At 45.0% G+C, this 27450-nt stretch overlaps 1 protein-coding gene across 13 annotated transcripts in view; it reads left to right on the top strand.

Moving 5' to 3' along the window:
* fbrsl1 (fibrosin-like 1) overlaps positions 1 to 27450 on the top strand; it is a 290251-nt gene that overhangs the window by 170756 nt on the left and 92045 nt on the right. For 10 of the 13 annotated variants that reach the window (XM_030416274.1, XM_030416278.1, XM_030416270.1 and 7 more), the window contains 2 exons: positions 13450 to 13479; positions 26589 to 26618. In XM_030416274.1, coding sequence (XP_030272134.1) covers positions 13450 to 13479; positions 26589 to 26618 — 60 coding nt within the window. The remainder of the gene's footprint in view (positions 1 to 13449; positions 13480 to 26588; positions 26619 to 27450) is intronic. The other 3 variants (XM_030416271.1, XM_030416273.1, XM_030416281.1) reach the window with 1 other exon arrangement.

Raw genomic sequence — 27450 nt, 5'->3', positions numbered from 1 at the left:
TACATAACTGTTGGAGTATTAGACTCACAAATGAAGGTTAGAACCTCAGTGCTTGTAATCGACTGAAAGAAATTGATTTGTGCTCAGCTGCCCTTCTGGGACGAGACTTTATGGTTCTCTGAAGAAATGAAGCTTTTATAATTGTGTGTTCTCTCCCCCTCCACACCCTCTCCCTCTCCTCTCCCTCTCCCTCTCCCTCTCCCTCTCCCTCTCCCTCTCCCTCTCCCTCTCCTCTCCTGTCCTGTCCTCCCTCTCTCTTTTTCTCATTTCCTCCCTGCTACTGCTTTGTTGACATTCATCAGAAGGCAAGACACTGGCAATTTATAGGTGATGTGTCTGGTCTTCCATGTTAGAGTACACTACGTACATTCACCGGCTGTACAGAAGGTGTAGAGTGCCAAGCGGTGAATACTTATGTGCCTTTTTTCACCAACAGGGAAATCTAATCACGGCTCCGGTGCTCTGTCAATGGAAATGTGATTGCATTACGCGTGATCATGCGGAAGGCGTGAAGCGCGATCGTATTAACCAAACCTGACCAACAAGCATGAATTGTCTTATGATTGATCTTCCTGGATCGTTTGGTGCTTTAAGGCTTTGCATCAATACCTGAGTGTGTGTGATTAACAAGGGTCTTGTCACGGCAATGTGGCGGAGCTTCTTAAGTGGTCAGCAGGGAAAATGCTTAGATCTTTCTTAGTTTTAAGAGACACACCAATCACATGCATGCATTTTTGTCTTTGTTCCATCATGCAACAACTGTGTTTGTATTTTATTATATTCCATTGTATTCTATTCCAAAAGCTTGTATTACAGCTCTACAACTGTATACAATAGAGCTGCTGAAATTAATTGATGGTTGTCAACTAGGCGATTAAATTACTAATCGATTAATAGGATTTAATCGTTTTCAAATTTCTCAGATTCCAGCTTCTTAAATGTGAATACTTTCTGGTTCCCTTCTGGTGTGGTTCTTGGACTTTGATCGACACTGTAAAGTAAGTAGTAGTAAGTTGCTGCCATGTATGTTACCATCACTTTGACGCTTGAGAGAGGCAGGAAGTACGCTGAATTAAGGCATTAGGAAATAACACAGACTTAACAACATCCTTGCAAGGATGAAATCAGCCGGACATAACTCAGTTTATCCTGCAGGGCCGCCTCGCTGCCGCCGTCTGACTGGTGTCTTATGCATGACAACTCCCTCCGACTTAGGTGACCGTCGATTATTCATGCCTGCTTTCCAGGTGGGCAGACTCAGATGTTCTCGGAGCAGAGGTTTGCTTGACGCAAAATCACATTTCACGCTTGCGCTAATGTCAGCCGGCGAGTGAAGAGGAGTGAGAACTGGCAGGTGGTGTTTACAAATGAGAACACCCCAAACCGCAAGCCACCCTGACACCAGATGCTGATTTGATTATGGGGTGGCGTGTAAGAGAGTGTATGAATGTATGGAGCAGGTGAGGTGGTACGTTCAAAGTCGATTAAGTGAAACAGAGATGAGTGTCACCTGTATTTATTTATATTTTGTCCGACTGGAGGTGTCATCTTTGAGACTGACAAGGTTTTTCACAACATGGGAGTGTTTTCAGGGAGAAGTGAGGTGTGTTTTCTCACTACGGAGATGAGACCATGTTTGTTTCTGGTTCCTCCCGGGGCATATTCCGCCACGCGAAGTAGCTCTTTTTTGTGTTTTAGGTGCGATTGCACATTTACAGTGCTAGTTGTTTTTGTTGAGATCGTTTTAACTGAAAATTAGCACATTCGCGAGTTCAGCACTTTGGTGTATCTTATTGCCCTCCAGTGTCTTAAATTCTAACAATTTCTTTGTTTTCAGCATGTTGGCTCTTCTCAGTGTTCAGAGCAGCAGCTCTTTGAAACTATTTATTTAACACTTTTAGAGAACTTTAAAGAAACTGCTGTTTGTCAAGAAGAGGTTTATTATTATATCTAAAGCATCTCGTGGATCTGGCCTGTGACTTACCATCTCAGAAACTCACTCATGTTTAGCCGTGCTCAGTGATTGCCTGAAGGTGGAACCCATGGCAAAATCTGCTGCTGAATACTTTTACGCCTGTAAGTGACGTTGATATGATTGGAACAACAATTGCAAAACAGCTGGCACTGGAGCTTTGCTGTTGGAAGATGATGGCTGAGCGTGGTATAAGACCCTTGAAGAGACTAAACCTATGATACCATTTACACATTAAAAATGTCTAAAAATGACAAGACGCTACTCTGTGCTTAAATTATCCCAGATGTTTCCAAGAATGTTCACGAAGAAATCCAGAATTCAGATCAAGTAACCGGTGCGTTTCGCTCTGTCGCACTTCCTGTGAGTGAGGAAGGAAGCTAACGAACATGACAACATGATGAACAATAATGTGAAAAAAACCTTAAAGCGAAACTCTCGCCAAAAAGCAACCAATGCTTTATTTGGGATTGAATATGAGTCAAACCTTCGTGTAAAAGCATAATTGCTACTCACGTTAGCTGCTGCATCTCCTGCGCGTCGCCGTCATGGCAGGCAAAAAGTGTTGATCCCCGAGTGTGACCTGACAGGCAGGAGAGTAATGGTGAACCGCTCCTCAAGCGTGCCTGTCAGGTCGCACTCAGGGATCGACACTTTTTGTCTGCCATGATGGCGACGCACAGGAGATGCGGCAGCTAACATGAGTAGTTCAAAAACCTTCTTTTTCATAAACTCTGTGTACACAAACAATGTTCTCAATGCTCTTGTTCATGAGTAGAGACCCTGGTGAAGCTACGAGCAAAGTTTCATGTTGTGTCGAGCCTTCTTAGTGTTGTAAAAATAGCGATTTTGATGCTAGCGTGTCATGCCCCTAGCTCTCCCATTCAAAATTAACGTGCCCAAAACCAAAACTACGGTAAATCTTAAAAGTGCCTCTTTCGTCGCAATTATGCTTTTACACGAAGGTTTGACTCATATTCAATCCCAAATAAGGACCTTGGATGCTTTTTGGCGAGAGTTTCGCTTTAATACAGAACCTGGTCCAAGAACATTCCTGCCTGAGTCATGTCAGATAGATTTTTATCAGCAATGGTGGTCGTTCAATACATTTAGATCCCATGCTATCTCCTGTCCTGTCCATGTCTACGACGGTAACTAAAATCTAGGAGCTCAAACATCTCTGCAGGTGAATTTCTTAGCTAATCAATGATGTGTGGTGCGAGGATGTGCCTGTGCTCTTATAGCAATATATGCAGTAGGTTTCCAAAGATAGATAGTTGGGTGTACACCTGAATGACCTCTCTCATAGCCAAGTATAAACTATACATGAATGTTCCTTCTTCTCCTGTTCGTGGTAATTGCCAGCAAATGCAAATTGGGCTCTGACGGCGTGTAGCCGCAGTACCACTCAAAACTCGACCTTCTAATCAACTCTGTGTGATTAAACAGTGCATCCTAAGCATTAGTATTCCAGAGCCGGATCCTTCTTGGATCCAGGCTGGGATTATCCAAGCTCTTAACATCTTAGCTAAGCTGGTTAACACCTGTTTTTATTGACATCTGAACACCATCCGAGGCGCCCTGTCTTCCGTGGTTTTCAAAAGATCTTCTTTCGCTCCCTCCAGTGAGCTAGTCACTCCTCTTCATCTAGGCCGCAGCCCACATGAACGACTGTTTTTCCCACAAGTATTGGTAGCAGGTCAGCGGCTTCACTGTGCAGTTTGGGGGTAGATTTACATTGTCATAAACATTCTTAATGTGGCGCTATTTGTAATATGGCTACATTAGATGCGGATATAAATCACTGTTTTAAAAGCCAGTGACCTCAGAGTGATGTAGTTACATATCGTTATGTGTTTTTTGTCACTCCTAGTCTAGACATGAGCTACAGTTTCAAGAATCACATTTTCGCTCACATGTTTCAGAGAAATTTGCTGGGGGAAAAAAAAAAGAAAACAGGCTCTCTGTATTTGTTGAATATTTCCATTGGGGCCCATGTTTGCCCCAGTGTAACTGATGTAATATTCTATAAAAACCATTTAGGCTGTTGATACAGCCTGGGGGATTCTTGTTAGCAGTGTATGTGTAGACTCAGAGAAATCTTCAGACTTCTCTGTGTATGTGTGTGTCTGTTTCTAAAAGTCTTGCCAGGGTCAGTGGGTGGAACTTTGAAGAATGTCCCAGGATTTGTCTAAATCATGAGGTATGGATCCTCTTAAGCGTCGCTGGCATTAGAGCTGAGCTCTATCAATGTTTCCATTAACCTAAATTCCAAACCGGGCTTCACAACATGACCATATTAACCCTTGGGATTTCACCAAGCCCTTGATCCCTCGCTGTTTAGATAGACGGGAATGAATGGTCACTCACATTTGTCTGGCTACCAGCTATGTTTCCTGCCCCAGACGGGGAATTATCTGTAATATGACCCCGTGTTTATCTTTGGCCTTCATGTGGCCACATGTTTTCTGGTAATTTTTCCTGCCCTATAACTGTGGCAGAAGGTGATTAGGTATAGGCAGTGGTGATGTGAGATGATGAGGTATTTAGAGTGGACAAGGACAGCATCCCGATCTGTTCATTTTTACCTTTCCTCGATGCACAATAATCAGTCCGGGCTAACATTGCCGGAACGAGCGGAGAAGAGAAAGAAGCAAGTGTCTGCCTTCATTAGGACAAAGGGAGGGTGAGCAGGAGAGCATCTGACAAGCCAGTAACGCCTCATTGTCCCTGATCTCAAGTTTCATAAATTTCCACGGCTCTCGTTAAAGGACGTGTCGCTGCTGTCACCAGGCGCTAACTCGTTATCTCCTCGACGCCGTAAAACGCTGTAATTAACATTCAACAACTGTAACCGATCCAGCATTCTTCCTCTCTAGCCGCTAATTGCCACACTATTGTGCTTGCACATAAGTGGGCCCTTTTGTGTGTGTACTTGTGGGTACACATTTCTCTGGTTCATTTTGATTGTAAATAGAGGTGAGGAAGCAGTTCATCTGAGCTTATAGGCCAAAAGTGTTCACTTAGTTTTCCTTGCCTTAGTCGTTGAGTTTATACCTCAGTCAAAGATTCATCTAAATTGTGTTTTTTGAATGCCGCCCATCCAAAAGCCGGTAAATTAAAGTTTTGTCGGCGGATGCTTTTAGTACACTCCTCGTGGGTAACGCAACCTGTATTTTCACCGTTGAGGAGCGTATTGGAGGCCCATTTGTCGAAATCACAATTACTGTAATTACAAATTTCAAGGCAATGCCTGCCTGTGGTTGTGAGGCAACAGAGTGTACTATTATTTAAAGCGCTGCACCATTCTCCTTTCAGCCGTGCATAAGCGCCCCGTCTCAAATCATATCCTCCATCGCATCAAACACAGCCATCAGTTGGGAATGTATGGCTGTCACACTGCCATCCACTTACGGCGACACAAAGAGAGCCGCCGAGGGGGCATCAGATTTTCTTTCGTACTTTCCTGTACAATCAGCGGTGTCAACTCCGTTTTAGTGGGGAATGTTTTTGTTTTTCCCCATAGCTGCTCCTGCCTGACCTTACCGGAGCTGCAGCCATCACAACAAGGCCTTATGAATAATTAGCCTGGGTCAACTGATACTCTCTGGCTCGACACACCGCTGTCATCCACTCCGCCAGTGCGAGCCAAAAGCCAATGAACTGTGTGCAATTCTGCTCAATTGAATCAGTTGAAGTCGATGCAGCTTCTGTTATTCGAAGGTAAACGGCTAGATGTAAGTTGATACGGGGGCTGTCTTCGAGGCCAAGTGCAGAACAGGAGAAATTAGCAGTGCCACAGGGACCACGTTTGGAGACTTCCACGGTGGTCTGTCACAGATACGCAGTCACCTGGTGCGTTATCTGTATGCTGCCGGCCCCGGCATTTCATTCTCTAAGGGATTAGAGCGAATGCCAGGGTAGGGTTTCCGAGAGCCAAGACGGACCCAGGAGGACAAACAAAACCAAATGGTTGCATAGTGTTTCTTGTCCTGGTTTCATGTTCGGGGTCAGAGGAGATGAGGTGCAGGTGTCTGGGGATTCAGGTGTTTATCTATGGGTTAGCAGGTAGCTTTATTGTATGTTGTTGCTTGTTTCTTCTTGTTTTTTCGCTTTTTGGGGCTAAAGGAGTGATGTATTTAATGGAAAGTGTTTTAGCAAAATGTTATGTGAGTCTTAGAAGCAGCATCGTCGCTCCTTGGCAAAGTGTTCAAAGTGTTTGCGATCTGCTGACTGCGTACACCATAGCGAATGGTTTTCCACAATATCTGACATTTAGCGACCCCTCAGGCGTCTGCATTCACGATGTTTCTCCACCCATTTATCAAATTTGTCCACTGCGTATGTGCCACTGTGTTTATTTCACACAACGACGCTTCAGTTTGTGTCGGGTTGTGGCTTATGCCCCTTACATAGATAACTGGCTCTTGTAGCGACACACAGCACCCTTTGCGGGTTTCAGTGCTTGCACGATAAGCGCATAGGTTGTGGTTTTTCTCACATTTTCACAACGGCTCACCACCAACAAAAGTGCTGTAGCTGCAGAGTCTGAACTCTCACTGCCTCTCGTCCTTCCTGTTAGAGTTCTGTGGAAATTAACACGGACTTAAAAGTATGAGTTATTCACCAGAGACCTGACATTGACAATGAGAAAGCTTTTAAACACGTCGAACATATAAATAGGAAACATGTTTAGTTATTTGCCTTGCAGTGACCAGATCCATGACTCTGTTCATTAAAACCAGGCCTCAAACTCAGGCCACAGAAGAACCCAGCCTTTTTTTTTTTTTTTGTAAGGTTGTTTTCAGTGTAATATCCTTAGGCTCAGTATAGTATCGATGTCAGCTGACATGTGGTGAAGACTCAAAGACATGCCTTTAACTAAAGTGCTAAACTGTGCGCTTAATTCATTTTTATGCTCATCTTGCTCTCATTCGACTGCAACATCAACAAGTCTATGTGCAGTCTCCACAATTTCCCGATTAGACATAGATCTGGAAGAAAATTATATCTGACTTTGATGAGTTTTGTAGATAGGGAAGACTCTGGCAAGTTAGCAGAAAGGTCCTTTTTATGAGCGCCATGAACAAAGGCGAATTCATTCTCCTGAGGGTTTTGAAGCGGACATGATGGGAAGCATAAATAAGGGAAAGTGTCATCATATGGCTTCTTTTGAAATGAGATTGTTAAAGATAGATCTAATTTTAATTTGGGCTAATGTGAGGAACACTATCAGCCATTGACCGAGGGTGTCTTATGACTGACTTGATGTGCTCCGCTCAATGGTCTTGTGCTTTTACTCTGCAGTATCAACTCAGAGACCAGACCCGAGTGCACAAACAGGGTAATTTTAAAAGCTCCTGAACTAGCTGCTTGGTTCATGAACTTGTGCGCCCTTCCTCCTTCCATCCCTTCATCTCCTGGAAGCACAGCTATATTAGTATCTCCCAGAGAGTGTTAAGAAAAGTCTGCTGCTTCTGTTTACAGGCTATTCAATCACTCTAAGTACTAGTGGCAGACTGATTTTCTTGAAAACACATTGGCCACATTCCCCCCTGGCTCTTTACATGCAATGTATTTATCATATGAAAATTTAGAACTATCTGACTCGCCTGTTTTACTAGCCCTGTCCTAGAGCCGAGGCTGGTAAAACATTGTAAAATATGCGCAGCTGTCAGAAATGAACATAAAAATATCCCAGAATACCCTGAGATTTACACTGTGTCATAGGGAAGTGGTTACTTTTATAACACCGTCACACTGGAGATAACAACTCCCGTCTCACAAGTAGTGGTAAAAATGGGTCATTTGATTTCATTTGTTTTGTTTCTAGCTCTCGGTGACACACACAGAAAAACTACCACCACAGCACAACAATCCAGATGGGATAAGTGGCGGCAGTGTCAATTTGTTTTAAGCCTGCTTAGCATATGTAGCTGCTGGAAATACTGCAGTGTGCCACCTCACATCACACATTTTGTGTGCACGTAGAATGTCTTACGCGTGCGCGCGTGTGCCTGTGTGTGTGTATATGCTGCAGTGACCTCAAACCTGGCGACAGCCCCTGCTAACAGCTGGTTTTCTGCCAGTTTTTTCTGCAAGGCTATGAGAAAATTAGCTGAGCTGTGTGGAGGCTTGTAGCACCCTAATATAACATTAGGCAGGGTGACCGGGCGCACATGAGATTGATGACTGTTGTCTACATGACCGCACTTGGGCGCACTTTAGCATGAGGACCTCAATCTCAAGGTCATAGGTCACAGGTCACATTCCTACACGGATGTACCTGCAGCCTGCAGCCTGCAGCCTTAGTCTGCAGCCAGACTAAACAGAGGCTAACGTATTTTGTAATACGATAGCAATTAATCAAGTAAAGATTATTATAAGGGAGTGTTAGTGCCGCCTCTGAGAACTGTACATCTACAGTATCTGTCAGCCCACTCCCCAGAGGGATATGTTGGCATTGTACATTTCTGCAAACCATGGAAACATTAAAATCATTTCAAAATTTGTATAATTGGTGTCACATCCTATTCATATTACATTTATATGAGCAGACTTTCATGTCGGGAAGAGGAGGTGATGGTGGTGTGATTGTGCCAAGTGAGAGACCACTGTCAAAAACTGTGTTTTAACTTTTTTATGTTCTAAAGCACTGGATGGTTTTTTTGAGACCTCGGGATGATTTCCAGCTGTGTCAGCTGGGGCAACAACGGCAGATTGTTTTTGATGAGCCATCTGGCCAAATTGACGGGAGAAAAAAATACATAAAGACATTGAGACCATTTTATGCCATGTTTAAGGTGACAGAACCAGGTAAGCCATCGCACTATCTTCTTCGAAACCTAACCAGCGCATGAAGACGACATGTTCATAACATAAAATTGAAAATAAACATGCTACATATATAATGTAAAGTTTTAAAGGTTCGTAGAAATATACATTTCCAACCTTATTCCTGGTAATTGTGTTGGCTATAATCGGGACATTGTCAGTTTAACTCGTCACTGAAGTGCTCCGCTCTTTCATCATCTTTCATTTTTCTTTGTTCTCTCCGTCCCCCTCCCTCTAACCTGTCTATTTGCCCAGCTCTGTAACAAGGAGTATTCGTTCATCAGCCATGTTTAAACTGCAGACAGGATTAACTTGGCTAAAGACTTAATACACATGCACAGTCACCCCATGCTCTGTGTGCCGTTTCCAGGCCGCAGATCGACAAGCTGCTCTGTTAGGCTTCTCTTGCTTGTTCTCCGTCTCTCCGGGCTCCCCAGGCCTCCTCCTCCTCCATCGTCCTCATTTTGCCTGAATTAATTGAGTTCTCATTTTTGTGAGAACGCTCACAGGAGGGCTGTGTGAGGAGAGAGAGAGAAGCATGATAGGAAAGAATGCGAGAGACAGCGAGAGATCAGTGGCAGAAGCCTAGGGGGCATAGCTCTCCCAGAGGTAGGCACTCACCAGTTTCCTGGGGGACGGCGAGGCCCCTCTGCTGTGACTTATATCTTTATCCTCTCAATAGTCACCCCTCAGCACTTCAGGGAAGACCCAAAGGCTGGTGGTCAGGGTCAGGGAGAACGTGTTTCTTCACACACAAGCCCAAGGGAGGCGGCCACCTAATTTTAGCTCTTTGTGTCTGTAAAGCTAAGAAGTGGAAAAAAAGGAAATATGTCTGCTAAAATGAAAAATAAAAAGCCAGACAGGAAAGATTAACACGTGTCGAGCTATGTTTACTTTGCTGTGAGCTACGAAACCAGCTCAGTATCCACCTAACTGTTCAAACAGGTGTATTTAAATGAACTACGAGGAACTTTAAAGTGGTTAAAAACCAGTCTCAGTTTGATACTGATGTCTTAATACAACCTACTCAAGCAAACAAGACCATCAGCAATAAAATTGCAGAGTATGAGTTGAGGAGTCTCTGAGGAGTGGAGCTGCTCTGTAGTCTGGTAGTCTGGCAGCAGATGCTTCTGTATTGCCAGACGGCTGCAGAATGTAGCACTTTATCTTAGCATTGTTACTGAGCTGCATCGTGATGTTGGCTCATTATTAAAAAGACATTTGTTTGCTTAATTTCACCATTGTCATATGTCACGTGACCTCATTGCTATGCACCCAAAGAGGAAAACAGTATAAAAAATAATTTGCATCCTTGTTTCACTCACTTAAAAACCAAATGCAGGTGCTAGCCGGATCAAGATCGATAAGACAGGAGACGGGCGGTGCTCAGACAGCCTTTATCCACACGAGCCGCCAGAATCAACAAGAAAATCAAAGTTCCTTGTAGCTGTTTAAAGTGAAAGTACATTTTGAATAACAGAGCTCTCATTGTGCAGGGTTGGCTATGACACGTGACGCTCACACTGAATGCGAGCAAAGTAGGAGGACCAACGAGCAGGACATGGGATTGTACTTTACCTTATTTTAACTCGTGAAAAATACTCAAATGTAGAAATAGCAGGCATGATATGCACCTGCGAGCTCTACCTTGGCTTGAACCCTTTCAATTATGAACCATTACAACTTCTCCCCTTGCAATATTCATGCACGGGCAGATCACTCCTTCAGATGTCTTAGGTTGCTGTAAGTTGAGATAAACACTTGCCGAGTTGTAACAGCCAATCGCCCGCCTCTATTGCTCAATGTCACTGCCTTAGCACTCAATAATTCAAAGCTTGGCTGTAATGAGCTCCCCGTAGGCCCTGTCCCCTAGGAGCCTCCCCACTGTGCCTCCACTGTAATGTAGTTATATCTCATGTCAGCTTTCAAATCAATTACATTTCTATCTGATGGCTATGTAATTGTGCCTGATTGAGTTTTTGGCATGCCAGCCAAGTGTGTGGTTCCTAAACTCGAGCCAGTCAAAACAGGAAGCTTCATCAAATGAAACTGTATTTCATCCTGATTGAGGCTGCTTGCATGATAAGCACAACTGTAATTATGATAATAATAACAATAGCAATCTGTGTTTTCTCAGCTTTGTTGTTTTCTTTTTCTTTTTTGTATCTTTCTCTCCAGATGAAATTTTGCCCCAAGGACTACGAGAAACATTTGCTTTACTCAGGATGTAAAGGCTGATTTGATTGTTTGCAGCACGTGCAATTTGGCAAATTAAATGCAAAACATAATGCTTTTGCAAATCTAAGTGTCTGGAGTCTCGGTTAGCTTTAGTGCAGCGGACCGTTTTTCCGCAGGACTGCGCTCTGTCACGAGCACCGTAGTGATCTTTACATGTTGTGCTTACATTTTGTCAGACGTCTGACATACAGTGTAACGCTGCCAGTGGAAGTCAGACTGTACTTTGGCATGATGCCTAGAAAAAAGACAAGCTAACCTCTTACCTCCAGCAACCAGCTGACAGCTAAGGTCAGAGTACTATTGTTGTATATGTCAGATCTTTCAGGGCAGAATTGTATTTACATTTGATTGATGGTGAGACGGATGGACAGACTGACGGATGGATGAATGTACTCGTGGATGTTTGGATGAGTGGATGTCCGGACAGGCGGACGGATGGATGGAAGGATGAATAGATAGACGAATGCACACGTGGATGGAGGGACGAATGGAAATACGGACGGATAGACGGATCAACAGAACGCATGCCTGGATGGACAGAGGGAATACTCTAATGGAGTGGTATTGAGATAGATGAGGGGGAGGATGCTGTGGTTAGGTGCATCAGCAACTAAATAGAGATGAATTGTGGCCGCTGTCAGCAGCACTAAGTATAACAGACATAGTAAAGCAGCCTGGCTCATCCATAATCAGCAGACACAGATTGTCTTCATGCCAGAAGAGAACTTCTCTGGAAATAAAGCACTGAGAGCATCCACCAATCTGTCTTTCTATCCTCACTTCATCATCCCTTTTCTTTTTATATCCCCTTACTCTTGGTGTTCTTGCCCTTTAAATCTCTTCACTTGTATTATTCCCTCCTCATTTCTCTTCTTAAGGTCTCGCATCTCTCTGTCTGTCTGTCTGTCTCTCTCTCTCTCTCTTCCTCCGACACTGTCTTTTGTGTTAACAGCCTTCCATTTTTTTATTTCTTTTTTCTTTTTTTTTCTTTTTGCAGTGCGAGAGCCACTGGGTGCACATCTACAATCTTGCCTTTCATTTCATGGCTTCTGGAAATGGATGTTTTACTGCCTTCATTAAGGCATGCAGCAGTCAGCTCCGTGTTTTCCCTCTGAAGTTTAGCTCCATGAACCTCGCCATTAGAGGACATTATGGCCCCAGATTTCAGGGCACAGTGGAACACTGTATAATTTGATTAGTGTTATTAATCAAGTGGAATACCGCTCCTTTCGTCCCCATCTCCCAGCCACCCCTCCTCCTCCTTTTTGCCATTTCACTCCTGCTTTCAAACGCTTCAGACGTTCCCTTCCCTCTTCCTCCTCCCCTCAGCCGTGCACCTCTCCATCGTCTGTACTGCAACACACACACACACGCAGTGAAAATGACAAAAGGCCTTACGCCGTCCCTTTTAAAAACAATGATTTACCACTTGTTTTTTTTCCCCCTTCACCACCTCCACCTCTCTCTAACCCAGCCTACCCCCCCCCCCCCCTCTCTCTCTCTTAGCTCAGGACATAAATCAATTGAGATGAAAGTTCCATAATTGTGCTTGCTGGGAGGGATTTGAGCAAAATTGCGCTATGAATTTTTTAAAGGGAATTTTTACTAGCTGTTCAGCGAGACTTGGGAGGCGAAGGAAGGTGAGACCATGAGGATTTATGGGCCTGGATTCTTCATTACTGAAGTAATTTTCCTGCAAATGATAGTGCAGCACCCCAGAGGGGGGAGCGCTGCCCGCCTTGGAGAGTACAAACCTGCTTAATCTCTCGTGGAGAGAGAGCAGCTCAGAGCGCTAATATCATCTGTAAGCGACTGAGGCTCCATTTGTTCACATCTAAACCGCAGCTAGTGTATTTGTGATTCATAGTAATTGATTGCTCGGATTCGTTCCAAGAGTAGTTGTACAAGTTGATTTCATTACGATGGACAGTTTTGTTATAACTGGAAGGAATTATGCTCCAGGGTCGTCTTTAGGTTACTGACCTTTTCACAAAATATGCACATTTTGTCAGACATTTGAAGTTTTCCGTATAATTTGTCTCATTGAAAAGGCTGATAAGTCCGTCAGCTGTACATGTGCACTGCAGTAGCTGAGGGATTAATTGGACAAGACATATACTGTGTAGTCTATTATGAAATAAAGATGGAGGAAGTTAAGAGGAGACACTGTCAGATTAAACGGTACCTAATACTTTCTCATTTTTCTCTTTCCGTGGTTGACACCCTGTCATTTGTCCATAGTGTGTATGTCCATTCTCATCATGATTTAGATCTGCTTTGCCAAGCTGCCATATTGTTTCTCCAGCAAGGGTCTCCACCTTTCAATCTGCCTCTGGTCTTTCCTCCCCACTCATTTTAACCTTCCTCAGTCCAATATGGCTGACGTTCTGTCTCCATCTCTTTAGGTGCAGCCAGCAGCAGTGGCCCTCCTCAAGGTTAGTGCGTCCATGATGCCAGGTCTCATTCTTTATCCTGCCTGCCGTCCACTCAATTTTACAGCTCAGTAGCTTGAGAAGCAGAGGGGGTAAATCGGCTGCAAGAAGGAGAAAGAGAGAGAGGGGAGGAGGAAGGGAGAAACCAAATTATTGTGCACCCTGTCGCCAATTGAAGTGGATCTCATTCCAGGCACACTAACAACTCAAGACAATTAGTCACTTCTCACTAGGCCAGACCTGAGACTCACTTGAGGGCCAAAAAGAGGCGGGAGTAGAGGACCCACTAGCATGGCTAAGCACTGCAGTTACAGGAGAGAGTGGAGAGAGGGGAATCTTGTGGATGAAATGGCTCTGAGTTCTGCTGGAACAGCTCCTTCGGGCCTTTTGTGCAGTGCTGAGATAGAAATTGGAGTGTGGAACGTGGGATTAATGCTCTGATAAGTCATAAAGATCTGTACAAAACATTGCATCTTAAGAATATCTCTGAATATGAATGATTATTCTCTTTATGGGCAAGCTAAGATCGCATTTACTTAAATATGAAAGAATGCAGTTTATGTCTATATTCATCTTGATCTGCTGGTAAATGGGTTATGCATATCCCCTTTTTTATTTATGTTTTTGTAACATTCATCAACATAATGACAGTATAGTCAATAGTCTGATACATTCCACCTTATAGGCAGTCTCAGGCAGTTTGCAGCCAAAGATGCGCCCTGATGCTCCAGCCTCCACATGCTCCCGCACAGAAAGTGAAGCATGACTAAGGTGGGTGGTGCGTGGAAGATCAGGGAGTGGAAAGAGAGAAAAGTTTGTCCTGGGCCCTCTGCAGAGACGCAGCGTGACCAATTGAGGTGAAGGGGATGAATGAGGCCATTCACTGGGCCTAATGAAAGAGTTCCTGCTGGGCCCTGAATGAGGGTGGGCCCATCTGCACCACATAGGCGTGCACAAACCAGTGACCTCGAAAATTACCCAGGAAGCACTTTGGGACAGTCACCCCAGCAACAGGCTGGGGTGCGCATAGTAACCAGGCGCTTCAATCAGTGCCTGGCAGCTTCTTAAACAGAGCAAAGTTTTCTCTGTATTGAAAGAACTCTGTGTGAAATCAACTTCGAGGGACACCCTCCAGTTTTTTTTCTAAGGGGGGGAAGCTTCCAATGAATGTCCCATGTGAAAATGTCCAGGAGCTCTCACCATCTTTGAGAGGTGTGGGATGCTGCCTTCAGGACTTTTCCTGTCAGGGCACAAAGACTTGTTTGTCTTAGCTAAATATGTACATGCGCTGCCGAGCGTATATGCAGTGCTGTAACTAGGTTAATTAGGTTCAAGGGATGTATAGTATAGTGTATTAGGAGGCTGTAAAATAGATCCAATTACAAAGATTCCAGATAAGGAGAGATTCCGTCAACACCCCTGGGGACTGGACATTAAGTTTTACAAGCCTCTTCAAGGATCTGGTTCATTGGATTTCATCTGTGTTATTTGGTTTAATATATTCAGTCTTGATGAGCCAGAGGCATGCAGGTCATTGAAGTTCCATTCCTGTCTCCGTTCCCTCACGGAACTTTTGACAGCGTGAAATGACAATCCGCCCCTGCACGCATCTCCCACGTCAAAAAGTAATGAGATTGTGCTGCTGGAAATATCACTACAAAGCATCAGGCCTGCACTCGGGTCTGACTGCACCTTCAAACAGCGCTGCCTGCCAGCTCGCCTGCCTCGCCTGCCTGCTGAAAAAGAAAACGAACAAAAACAATCAGAATCAGAGACAGAGGAACGGCAAGGGAAGCTCCCCATGCTGAGACAAACGAACACGCCGGGGCCTTTCATCCTGAGAGTGATTAGCCATCCGAAACGTTTTAAAACCCCGCTTTGAGTGTGTTCCTCAAACGAAAGAGTTCCATTGAGGAGTGATGGTGAGATGTTTCTCGCTGGGAAGCGCCAGTGATCTAGTCTCTAATTGTGGCGTCGCTGACAAGGCTGGTGTGGCTGGGAGCTTTTTAAGCGGGGCTTTTTGCTACGCTCTTGTTCCCTTTCCTGTCAGATCCACCACCAAAGGCGCCAGGGAACAAAAAGGCCCCTCAGATTCTGTTCTTACATCCATCTGCCTATTGCTTTGTGCATAAATACACCCTTAATTTAACACACTAATAGGCCCTGATGCTGGCCTAATGTGACCAGAACGACGAGAGGTGCTGTAGATGCCGTGTCTAATTGCAGCTATGTGATATTATCTAACAAAATGTTCACACTGTACAATTGCTGTCTTCGTTGCTTTCATGCTCTTTCATATTTCATTGATCGAAGTCTCTGTGCTTCAGAGAAGATGCAAAGATTCTGACACATTGGCAATAGCGTTACCCTTCTTCCGCAGTATAGTGGGAACAAAGTCGCGTTCAAGGTCTTTGAGTGGCATTCACTAGAGATGGTAGGAGCTTTGTGAATTTGGCAAGGAAAACTTTTCGTTTCCTGTTCAGAAGCCAGGTTGTCGAAAGGTTTGAGGAATCGAAAAGAGACGGTTTGAAGAATCAAAGTGTCAGCGACAGGCATGGGGGAAGGGGTAGAGAGGAGAGGAAAAGGAGTGAAAAATCAGTATTATAACAACATTAATTGATGCTGCTGAGTGCCATATGTGACGCCATATGGAAAAGCTGCCCCAGAGGCCTGCTATAATAGACAGCCTGCAGCGGTGCACACAACTTGGCACATTTACAAACAAGGGACGTCCCATTAATATCAGCCACGCAGACCGAGCAGGAGACAGTGGGAGACGGAGTGAGGGGGTGTCAGAGGGAGGGAAGGAGGGAGGGTGCGAGGGAGGGGGCGAGAAAATAAAGAGACTGAACCGAGTTACCTCATGTTTTGTTTGGTTTCTATCTTTAGTCCTTTTTTTTTTTTTACTGCTATCCTCTCGCATCGCGCCATTATTTCTAGCAAATTAGGAGGTTTACTGTATGTGCGTATCCATATGCGTTTACAACCTCTGCTCCTCTCCTCCCATGGTTCCCTTAATTACAGTAATAAATGGCCCCTCCCTTCTGGGGTTGATCAGACCGCCCTCTGTCCGCCCAACTGTCACTCCCTCCGCAGATGCCCAGTGGTCCTTTCATCGCGCACACACACGTCAGCAGGTGAGGTGATTCATGGCACCTTGACAAAGGCGGCGCGAACGAGCTCTGTTTAACCTCTTGTGTGCCTAATCACAGGGCAGCTGTTATTTACTGCCGCCGTCCACAGTTTTACACCGCTTGGTTGCTCACAGCTCTGTCCCTTTCCCCCCACTGCAGTATGTCTTGTAACGGAGGCTGTGTGGATGCACGTATTCTGCGAGGAAAGACTCGCTGAAATTGACGGTTTATGGGTGGTATAAACACTGTTTATGTATTCATTTAAAGTAGAGTTAATGAGGTGAGTAATATGTGTATCTTCAGTAGTTTTGAAATCAAAGATATTAAAATGCACTGGGTAAATTTTTTGGGTAACAGTTCAGTATTAAGTGATCTATTAATTACGAAGAACATGCAACAAATCGTTTCAACACCAGTGGAGCTGACAGAAAGATGGCTAGAGGTTTGAACTCTTTGAGGTATCCTTTCATACTGTGGAAGTATCTAGTTTTTGTGTCTCACATGATATGGTGGTGTCACTGGTCCCGTGGGTGTGCCCCCGGGGACACGTATCTGTCTTGGCGGCCTCAGACGGCCCCGGTGTACGCGCATCGGCGTTGCGCGAGGCCCTCCCGACGTGCCCAAAGCAGGCGGGGAGAAAGAGAGATCCTCGTGAAGCGGAGTTGTCAGCCATTCTGTTGAGTTTCATGGAATGTGAGGCAAAACAAGAATAGCGTACAGCTGTTTCCTCCCTGACACAGAGGGAGGCAGATGAAGAGCAAAAGAGGGGAAAAAGAGAGAGGGAGGGAGGGAGGAAGAGGGAGAGAGAGAGCTCTCTGCTCTGTGATGTGCACTGATGTAGCTGCAGCTCTAGGTCAAACGCTGCCAGTGTTTTGTGTTCATCTTCGTCTCGTCTCCCCAGTGCTCCTCTAAATTATTCACAGCCCGAAGACGTGCAATGTGGCTGCCTCCTCCCTTCCTCTCTCCTCCTTCACTCTGCATCGCGCTCCGTCTCTCTTCTCTGTTTCCCGTCCCTTCCTCTTTCTCTCATGTGACGGCTTGTTTCAGAGGCAAAGAACAGAAGTTTCTCCTTGTGAGCTGGTTAATCCCCCCCACCCCACCCCACCCCTACCCTATCCCACATTCACTCATCTACCATCAACCACCCACCTTTCATCACTGACTCCGTCTCTCACACTCCTCCTTTCATCCCCGCTCGTCCCTCGCCTGCCTCTCCTGGCTGCCAGACTAGAGCCAGCCGCTTCCTTTTTTTTTTTTTTTTTTTTTTTAAGGGGGAGGCTGCCAGCTGTTAGCATCGACTCCTCAGTAGCCCCCCTTGATCTGTCTACCTCCCTCACTCTCCCTGGTTTCGTAGAATCTGTGGTTGTAAGGAGTTGGACTGACAGGGTGTTTTTACCCTCTGTTTCTTCTCTCATCTCGGTGACTTTGTGCTCATTTTATCTAGCCGAGTGGAGAGATAAACCTCAAGTGCGCACCAAATCCTCAGGCCAGTCGATAGCACTGATTAAAGATGTGCCCGAGAGTCATTTCACCTTTAACAGACTGCCTGTCCCGTGAAGGTGGAGGGAGCTGCTACTAGGAGGATATGGTGGGGCTAGGGCTAGGAAACACGATGATATACCCTCTATGACCATTGCATTTTATTTTTATTTTGCTTCGTTGATTATGCTGAGGTTATCGGCCCCCGTTATTGTTTGTGGGTGTGCGAGGCCATTGCAGACTAAGGTTGCAGCGATACCAGAATTTTTGAGCATTTATTTTATCCATAAATCATTTCACACTTCAGTTTCCAAAATATCCACTGTATCACAATATGGATCGATACCGCGATGTCATAGTGCGTGTACCTTGATAGACAGAGGTATTCCCCACGTGTCGAGGTCTGGTCTGAGCCAAACACACAGTGCCTCCAAATGTGTGTGCTTATAAACTGCCTGATTTTTTGAGACAGATTATTATTGTCATGTTAACTAGGATGATGCAAGTTTTAAATCCTGTTTGGACAGCGGGGGTTGATGGATGAGGTGTGCCCCTCGTGGCCACCTGAGGAGAGAGCGGAGCGGAGAGAGCAGCTGAATCCAGTCGCAGCCTTTTCCACAGGACCCTCATTTGTAATTCTGCACCCTGCCTACAATAACGTTTGATCATTTCAGAGGGGGGACAGGAGGTACGGAGAGGGGGAGGGGAGCTGAAGCTTTTCTCCCCCTCTCTTCACTCCCCCCCCTTCCCCAAACCCCCTCCTCGCTCTCTCGCAATTGCTGTCACCCAGTATGAATGCCCCCTCTGGCCCGATGACAAGTCTAGCGTGAAACGCTTGGCTGCCCCCTGAAATTAGCAGTAGAGCCCCCCGGCGGCACATGCTTCTCATGACCAGCACACAGTGGGCCGCCGCCAGATTCTTTTCATTATGGCTGTGGCCTGCCAGCCCCCTTACTCTACCTCCTTCTGCCTTTTCCTCCATCCCACCCTCCCTCTCCTCCTCCTTCCCCCTGTGCGTCGGCCAGAGCTCAGTAAACAGCATCTGTAGTGCTCATCACATTACTGTCATAGGGAAAAGAAGGAAGGAGGGAGCCAAGCTCTCTGTGGGTGTTGCTGTTATTTCTGTCTATCTAAGTGTCTACAGTATGTGATTTTGTGCGTGTGTGTATAGTATGTATAGACTCTACATGTTTCTGTGTGTTGGCTTGACAGGATTAGTGAGAGAGAGAGAGAGAGAGAGAGACAGAGAGAGAGAGAGAGAGAGAAAGAGAGATAGTAGTAGCAGTGCAGAGAGTGAGAAAGAGTGAGAGAGGAGGGGAGTAGCAGTACAGAGCGATGCCTGGAGGCTCAATCTGTTCCTCACTGAGCTACATCAGTGTTAGAGACGGCGGCTCGGGCCGCGGGGAAGCCTCCACTCGCTCCATCAAACTGTCAGGCAGCCAGCGGAGCTGCACAGGGAGACTCTCAGCTGCCCCTGGGGCCAGTTCAAGTCAACATCCCATTTCCTTGCCTCCTCGCCTAATTTCTCCTACGCCCCGACTTAAATTTCCAATGCCCAGTGTCTGCCGCTGCGGCTCAGCAGCACCGGGCCCGGGGCCATGTCAAAACACTAGGAGGTGGTGAGGGCTGCACAGGCATTCATGTGTGTGTGTGTGTGTCGCTTTGAAGGCAAGATAGCAAGCTAGTTACAGTCACACGGTCAGCAGAGACAAGAAGAAGCCGAAGGGAGCTTTATGAAAGACGAGGTGCAAAAGAAAAACATAAATCAGTGTTGGTGTATTTTTTTCCCCTCATTCTCTTTTACCTATGTCCCCATTTTTCTTTCACGACTACATTCATAACACAGTTGTGTATTCGCCGTCCCTCCAGGTTTCTGGCAGTTTTCTTCTTTCTCTCTGAGCTGAGTAAATGCTCCCCCTTCCCTCGTACATCTGCCATTACTGTCTGTTTTTCCCTCCGCCAAACTACTCCAAGGATCACACCGGCAGCCCGGCCTGCTCTGTCACTCCCCCAGCGAGTGCTGAAAGCAAAGGTTGAGGGATTTCTTGTTGGAAAGGACAAGGCGGTCCTTTAATTTAGTGAAGAAGGGGGACAGCTCTTCAAGTTTACCCCCACCACCATCACCATCAATCTGTCTATGCTCCCCCTTCTTCCTCCTTGACCTCACCGCATACTTGATGCATGGAAGTGAAACAGCGCTGCCAGGTCTCAGTGCTGTTTACATGGACTCTGGGTAATGTTAAAGTCTGCTTTGTTTGGCCCCAGGTCAGGACTATATCTTTCCTCACCCTGGCTTGATTTACATGGCTCCCGCTGACTCTTCCCTTAAGTGTGTCAGCTCTGAACCAGAGGCCTCTGTGTGTGTGTCTGGCTAATGCAAAGAGCATTTCTCAGAGCTTGTCTTCTTCAATCCTCCTTCACTCTCTTTCTCCCGCTGTCCTCTTTCAACGGGTCTCTGTGAACAGAGCTTTTGCTGAGGCCGTCTTTCTGTTTGCACAGACAACTCCGAGGTCCCAAGCTCAAATATGGTTTTACAAGAGAGCCTGTCTAGGCCTGGTCGATATCATTTCTACCCGGCAGAGCTTTTTCTCTCAATCTCATTCCCTCTGGGCCCTACATCTTCACTTGGATCAATACTTTCCTAATCCAGAGCTCCTAGGCTGACCCAGGGTAATCAGCTGACTTCCCATGCTGCCTGCTGGTGAGGTCAGGGGTCAAATGGCTGTATGGATTTGATCCTGTGATCAAATCACTTTGCTAGGTGGTGCTTTCAGATACAGCTTGTAGGGTCAAGAGCAATCACTTGCCTTTTTTCTCTCTCAGTGGTTGCGCTGAAGGCTGTGGGGCTATGTTAGCCACGTTAGCCCTAATATTTATAAAGCACCACATGTCAAGTTCAGCACTTATATGTTTACACGCGTTAGCACACACGCGCACAAACTTTGTAGTGACTCATGGCTTTCTGAGTTTGTGGGTGTGGATGCAACAAAGCATCCCGTTGATAAATTATGAAAGCTGAGTCGCAGGGAGGCTTCACCCATCAGGATAAGGCCAAAGAGATTTCCAGGTGTCCCACTGATGTTTTGGACCTGGCAGGAGGTCCCATAGCGAGACCCGAGGCTCTGCTTCCGCGGCCCATCAGAGTGGTCACGGCGCCTACGTACCCACACCTCATCCCAGCATCCACAGGAGGGAAATTGCGGGAGGAAATTGGTGTTGTTTCACCAGTATCCAACACTGCTTTGGTCCTCGACTATCTAAATGGACCATTACCCCCTCTGTGTGCGCTCACTCTGGGAGATCTGGGTTTGTCAGTACTCTCTCCCTCACAATCAGGGGTATCTCAGTCTATGTCCCCGGAGGGATGTCTTCTAAACGGAAGCCATTTTTCTCGTCAGTGCATTGTTGTCTTGTCACTTTATTCACATGGACAAGGGATCGAGTGTAGCTGCTGTTTCACTCTGTTCAATCAGGGACTTTGTGGCCTCTCTTCAAGTAATGTTTTTTCTCCTCACTTACCAGCCCAGTCACCAGAATAAAATGTTTTGCCATTTACAATTCTGCAAAACCACGGATAGGTTTAGATTTGTATGTGTCATATTTAACATGCCATAGCACGTTCTCAACTCATGCACGTAGGCTTACTGTCAGCTAACCGCGAGAGAGCTGGAGACAGCGTTTCAAAATTTCTAAGTGTGAAACCGGTGGATATTTCTGACAAGATGTTTGGACATTTTCCAGCTGTTTGTGGTAACGAAACTGCAAATTTTTCACAACCCATTTCCTAACCTTTATTAGATATTTTTTTTGTGCATTTAAAATGACCAGTCCATAATCACAGAGTACAACCCGCAAAGAATTGAACATTTAACCTAAAGTTACATAAAGTTGCGCACACAATGAAATGTTAAGTTGGAACATAACCGCTATTTGCAGTAATGTACATTGACAACTTTTATTCTGACAACTGGGTTACACTCATCAAGTTGTTGATTGAAGACATTCAACCACAGCTACAAAGCAACGTAAATATTGCTGTTGTCATATCCCAAACTGATCGATTCAGCGCAAAGTCGTTGCAACGTTGTTTTGGAAGTACTTTGATAGAACAGTTGTCAATAATGTAAAGGTTGTTAACGCTCTTTCTCTGCATCTGAATTTTCTGTCCATACGTCAGAACATGATCTGGTGGCAAAACCCCTTTTTGTTGACGTGAATATGAAACAGCCAGGCAAGCTTTCATCAGAAATGTTATTGTGAAGCACAAATACTTTTCAGCATATTCTTTTATTTCTTTGCTTTTTTGTACATTTTTATCTATCTTTCTATTTATTTATTTATTTATTTATTGAAGGAATTGACAGTGACACTTAAATGCCAGCAGCTCAGGCAGCTCTTATTTTGCCTATTTTTTCCACATTTCTTGCAGCGAGTACGGGGTTGCGATCAGTATTCAGACAGACAGTCGTTGACGCCTTGCCAGCATTTGCGTAGCCGGGCAAGTTCCTCCTCTGTTCCTCTCTCTATCTCTGAGGCAGAATTCATGGCAGACTGTCCTCCGAGTGTGACAAGTGGAACTGTGTGATTAATTTGGCCAGTCGTTTTAATGTGCTCCGGGATGCACGACGCTTATTGTCTTCCCCTTGCACGTCTATCGGAATCTGCCAGAGAAAATGTCCAGGAGAATCGAGACATCCATCCCTCCCTCCCTCCCTCTCTCAGTTTTTTTTTTTTTTTTTTCCTTCTCTTCTTGCTCCTCTCTTCTCAGCCCTGCCTCATTTCAGGGCTGAGCTACAGGGTCGTCATGGGGGCCAGCCCAGGTCGAGGCCTGGCTCCAGCCAGGGCCGCTGGCGGAATAAATCTCCTGTCTCTGAAGTGTTGAAAGCTGTGTAAATGTCAAACGCATCCGTCTGATGTGCTGGCTGAGGGGGGAGGGGGGTTTGTAGAGGAGGTGGGATGCTGGGAGGGAGGGTTGTGGATGAGCCATCCACTGAAGCTAGTCCCCTGTTACCCTTCGTAGCTGGCGGTTGCCAGGTGCAGATGTTGCTGCTTGCTCCCTGCCTCTGAAGAGCCCGCCAGTATGTTTTTTTTTTTTTTCTTTTTTTTTGTTTTCCCTTATTTATTTTATTTTTGGAGGGGGGTTGGGTTGTTTGGTTTGTGAACATCTATGAGAGACACAAACCTCTAGGGGCTTGGCTCCTGTCAGGCAGCTTAGTGAGCTGCATATCTCTACGATTTTAACAAAGTCCCCCCTGACCACCAGACATGCTGTTTAGGGAGCTTTCTGTTTGGGCTTGCAGATTTGCATTTTTCACCATTTGGTTATTTTTTGTGCGGGGGCCTCATTGAAAATCTTTTTTAGCCGGTGTAGATATTCAAAGAAGCATGGGGTGCTAAATGACGTGGCCCTCTTCTCACACCCACGCACTTAAAAACATGAGCCAATCTTGTACTTTTATAGGCTCATTGTATTCTTTTCTTTGACTCAGCCAAGTGCAATAGCCCAACAGGGCAATCGCATACAATACCGACAAAAACTGCTCTAACACTACCTCCATCCGTCCATCCCTTCATCTCTATAGCATCCCCCCTGCCTGTTCTTGCTGTTGTTTTGTTCCCCCTTTCCACCTGCCTCTCTCTCCCCTGCTGGGCTGTGTCTCTCTCTGTCTCCGTCTGAGCCGTGGCTAGTATTCGTCTTTACGCTCTGCTGCAGTGCATGCTTCTTGTAAAAGGATGAGCACCATGCTGTGCTCTTTTGATATTATTTTTCCTCCTCGCCAGCTCCAGCCTTGTGAGGCCTCATCTCTAGTGTCGCGGCTACCGCTGCAACAACAAGGCCAAGCATGCACCCGGGGAATAGACTGAACCAGTTGTTCATCTCCATCACCTTGGGTTTAAACTCGGTCCCGGGTAATAGAGAGCAACTCACAGCCGCTGTGAGATGGAAGTCATCCGTTCAGCCGCATGCTAAGAATACATTTACACCGCTTTCCTGGGGGTAGGGCGAAGTTGGAGATTGGATCAATTTTCTTCCTTTTTTTTTTTTTTTCCCGTGGATGTAAGATGGACGGAAAACACTGTTTTGAATGTAATTCCTTTCAGATAAAATGCCACAGTGCAGAAGTGAGGCGAAAAATGGCTGGTGATTACAGGTCTTGATGTGGCGCTAACAGAAATGGCTGACAATTAATTTGTCCCCGAATCCTTAGTCTGAATGGGGAATTGATTGACAAGAAGCCTAAGCCACTTTCTCTTGCTAATGCTTTGCACTCTGTAATGAAGGTCTGTAAAGCCCAGAAATGAGGGTGTGCAAACATTCCCCCGGAGAAAAGAAGACATGCTGCATAGAAATGTGGCCAATATTCCTCATTCTCCATTCCAAGTACACGTGGGCTTGCACATGCTGGTTAATACTAAATAGTTGTATTTTTCTCATTTTATTATTAGTGGTCATTACCTAGTATGGGCCATTTTCCCTTATTTGAGAGCAAGTAATCAACATGGTTTTATAAACGTGTACAACAAGAACACATACATAATGTTGTTGTTTGGCATTTTTCGACTGTCACTTTAATACAAATAACCACACTTTCAAACATATTTACACGAGCACAATACAAGGAACGGGGACATTTTTCGACATCAGGATTGCGAGGCAGCCTTCGTTTGCTTCCACACTTATTTTCTTGATGCTTTTGAAACGATAAACAACAATCACTTCAGCGAGTAGAGAGCCACATATTGAACATATCATTTCACTGTATTTCTCCTCCAATAGGTCCAGGTTGTTTGTCAGTGTCTTGCATAAGAATGCCTCAGTAGGAAACAATAGGAGCTCTTGCATGTCTTTGAGTCTTTATTCCGCAGATAGAGATGCAAACACGACAATAACGTAACTCCTAAGGGGTTGAGCCACAATGTTTTTCATGTAAAGCTTCTGCCAGCGAGGACTCCTGCTGTATCCCTTGTCAGAGCAGGATGAATCACAGAGCATGGAAGCCCCCCTCCGACTCACCTCTCCAGAGAGATCTTGGCCACTGAGCCCTCGCACTGATTACTCTCGTTACTTAATTATACATTTGGACCCACCGCACTCGCAACAAAGGGCCGCTGTGCCTCCATTGACCCAGCTCCCTCCTCATTGTGCACGGCTCTGAAAGGGAGTCAAACAAAATAAAGAGGGTCCACTTAAATATGTTGCCACAGGAACTTAATTGACAGATTGATGGCGTTTTTTCACCGGGGGCCCTCTCCCTCTCTATGTGGCTCTCCGCTTGAATTGCTCTGCTCCTCATGTATCCTGCTGTGAGGTCCAGTGGGACCGGCCTGCAGCTCGACCACTCCTGTTTCCACAACTTCACTCTCTATTGTCCCTCGGGCGGAGAGTTACCAGCCAGGAGCGTTTAGTGACAACTCAGTTTGAGAAACAGAAGCAAGGACGTTTTGATATAAGTTAAGGAATGTGGTTTACGTTTACCATTAAAAAAAAAAAATATTTCAGCTGGCAGGATGAGATGTGTGTTATGATCACAGAAGAAACTATCCATTGCGAGCCAGGTTTATTGATTTTATTTTAACCTCACACACTTTTTCACTGAAGTGAATGAAAAGATTCCTGTATTGGTCTGAGTTTAATTCTTTTTCTTTGTCATCTGCTATACAAATGCAGTCCATTTACCATTGAAAAATAGTTTTCTGTCTGTGAGCATGTCAGGAATGAAAGGCTCTGGCATTCTGTTTGTCAGTTACAAGGCCTCCTGACTATCTCTTTTTCTTTTTTTTTTTTTATTAAGGCAGGACCTCTTCTCAAGATATATAAGCCCGTTCATTTCATATTTCAATTGTAGATTGACTTGACTGGTGAATATTTGAAGTGTTAATGAAAAAATCATTTCACTTCTTGACTGAACAGATGGTGATTTGGCCTTTGGCTTTGCCAGACAAGGCAAATTTCAGAATACAACCTCCCTTATTATTTAGTTCCTTTATCCTCAGTGGAAGTCTGACATACAAATTAAAGACTGCTTTGTCACAAGGTGGATTCAAAATACCACACTTAATAGCTGCTGCGTTTGAGTATTCAGAGAGCCTGAGCTCTCTCTGTCCTTGAGATACTATCGTCCAATTTTAAAGCACTCTTAAAAGGTTAAATGACAAGCTGCAGCTGAATGCAAAGTCATTGAACAGACTCTCTATAATAGAACCCGGTAGTGTATAGTGTTATTCATTTTTTTCTTCTTTTGTAAATTTACAGATTTGAATTTGCAGCAGAAACAGCAGAATGGCGTTCAGTGCGGCTGTGCTGCTTTTCAAACATGAAAAACTCTCTCAGATTACCACACTCTCCTTTCCCTCTTCATCCTCTGCCGTTTGCGCTGAAAGCTGTCAGTGAATGAGCGGTTGCACACAAAAATAACATCTGCACTGATTATGGGCTACTGGGGGGAGCCAAATGAATAATTCCTTATATTTCATGTGTCTGTCTCTTTTCTGTTACAGTGTGACAGCGAGAGTGACATTGACGACAAGGTAAGACTGCTTTTCCTGTGTTTATTCACCCGCCACATGAAGTGGCTCAGAGTTGTGAATAACAAATTTGAGCTCTCAACTAAAAGGAGAAAGACAGTCATAGTGTGTTGTTAGCAAAAAAAAAGATGAGGGGGGAACAAAAAAAAAACACTCCGCCGGTCCCACCACTGTTGATCACCTGCATCTCACAGAGCAAAAAAGTGACAAGAAATTCAGCAGCACAAGAAGAAGCTGTTTTTCACTGTTACCTTTCTGTTTCCTGATGTAAAAAGATGTGGCATCTATAATATATGGATTCCTGAATATGTCTTGAATGTGCCTTCTAGCCTAGATCATAGTGAATGCTACTATTTTGCGGGGCACACACTGTATCAGCTCTATTTGCTTGTTTCTCTGATATACCAGAGAGCAAATCATACCTCCACTTTATGCCTTTTATTTATTCATTTTAGTTTTACATTTGAGCGTTTTGCGATGATGATCATCCTCAAAAATTGAGGTTAAAGTTTGAAAACGGGGCAAGTTGATTAACAAAGTAAATTAGGATCTGTTTAATATGGTGCCCTTTTATTTCTATAAAAGTGCAGTTTGTAGGATATGGCCAAAGTTTTGAAGTTATGTCACAGATGTGTCTACAATGGCAATTTTGTGCTGAAGTCTGCATGCTTACCAGCCAGCCCTGGCCTATCCTGTCTCATAACACCACTTTGTGCTTCTAGAGGGATTTGTCCAGTAGTAATATAAAAATACTGGACAAACTATGGACAAAACCCTGAAATATTTTGGTGCTCTGATGAGCAGAAGCTGGAGTGGTTGTTTAATTTTAATGTGT

The sequence above is a fragment of the Sparus aurata genome, chromosome 5 (genome assembly GCF_900880675.1).
Source record: "Sparus aurata chromosome 5, fSpaAur1.1, whole genome shotgun sequence".
Classification (NCBI taxonomy): Eukaryota; Metazoa; Chordata; class Actinopteri; order Spariformes; family Sparidae; genus Sparus; species Sparus aurata.
The sequence above is the reverse complement of the archived record's forward strand: the minus strand, read 5'-3'. Positions and strand labels throughout refer to the sequence as shown.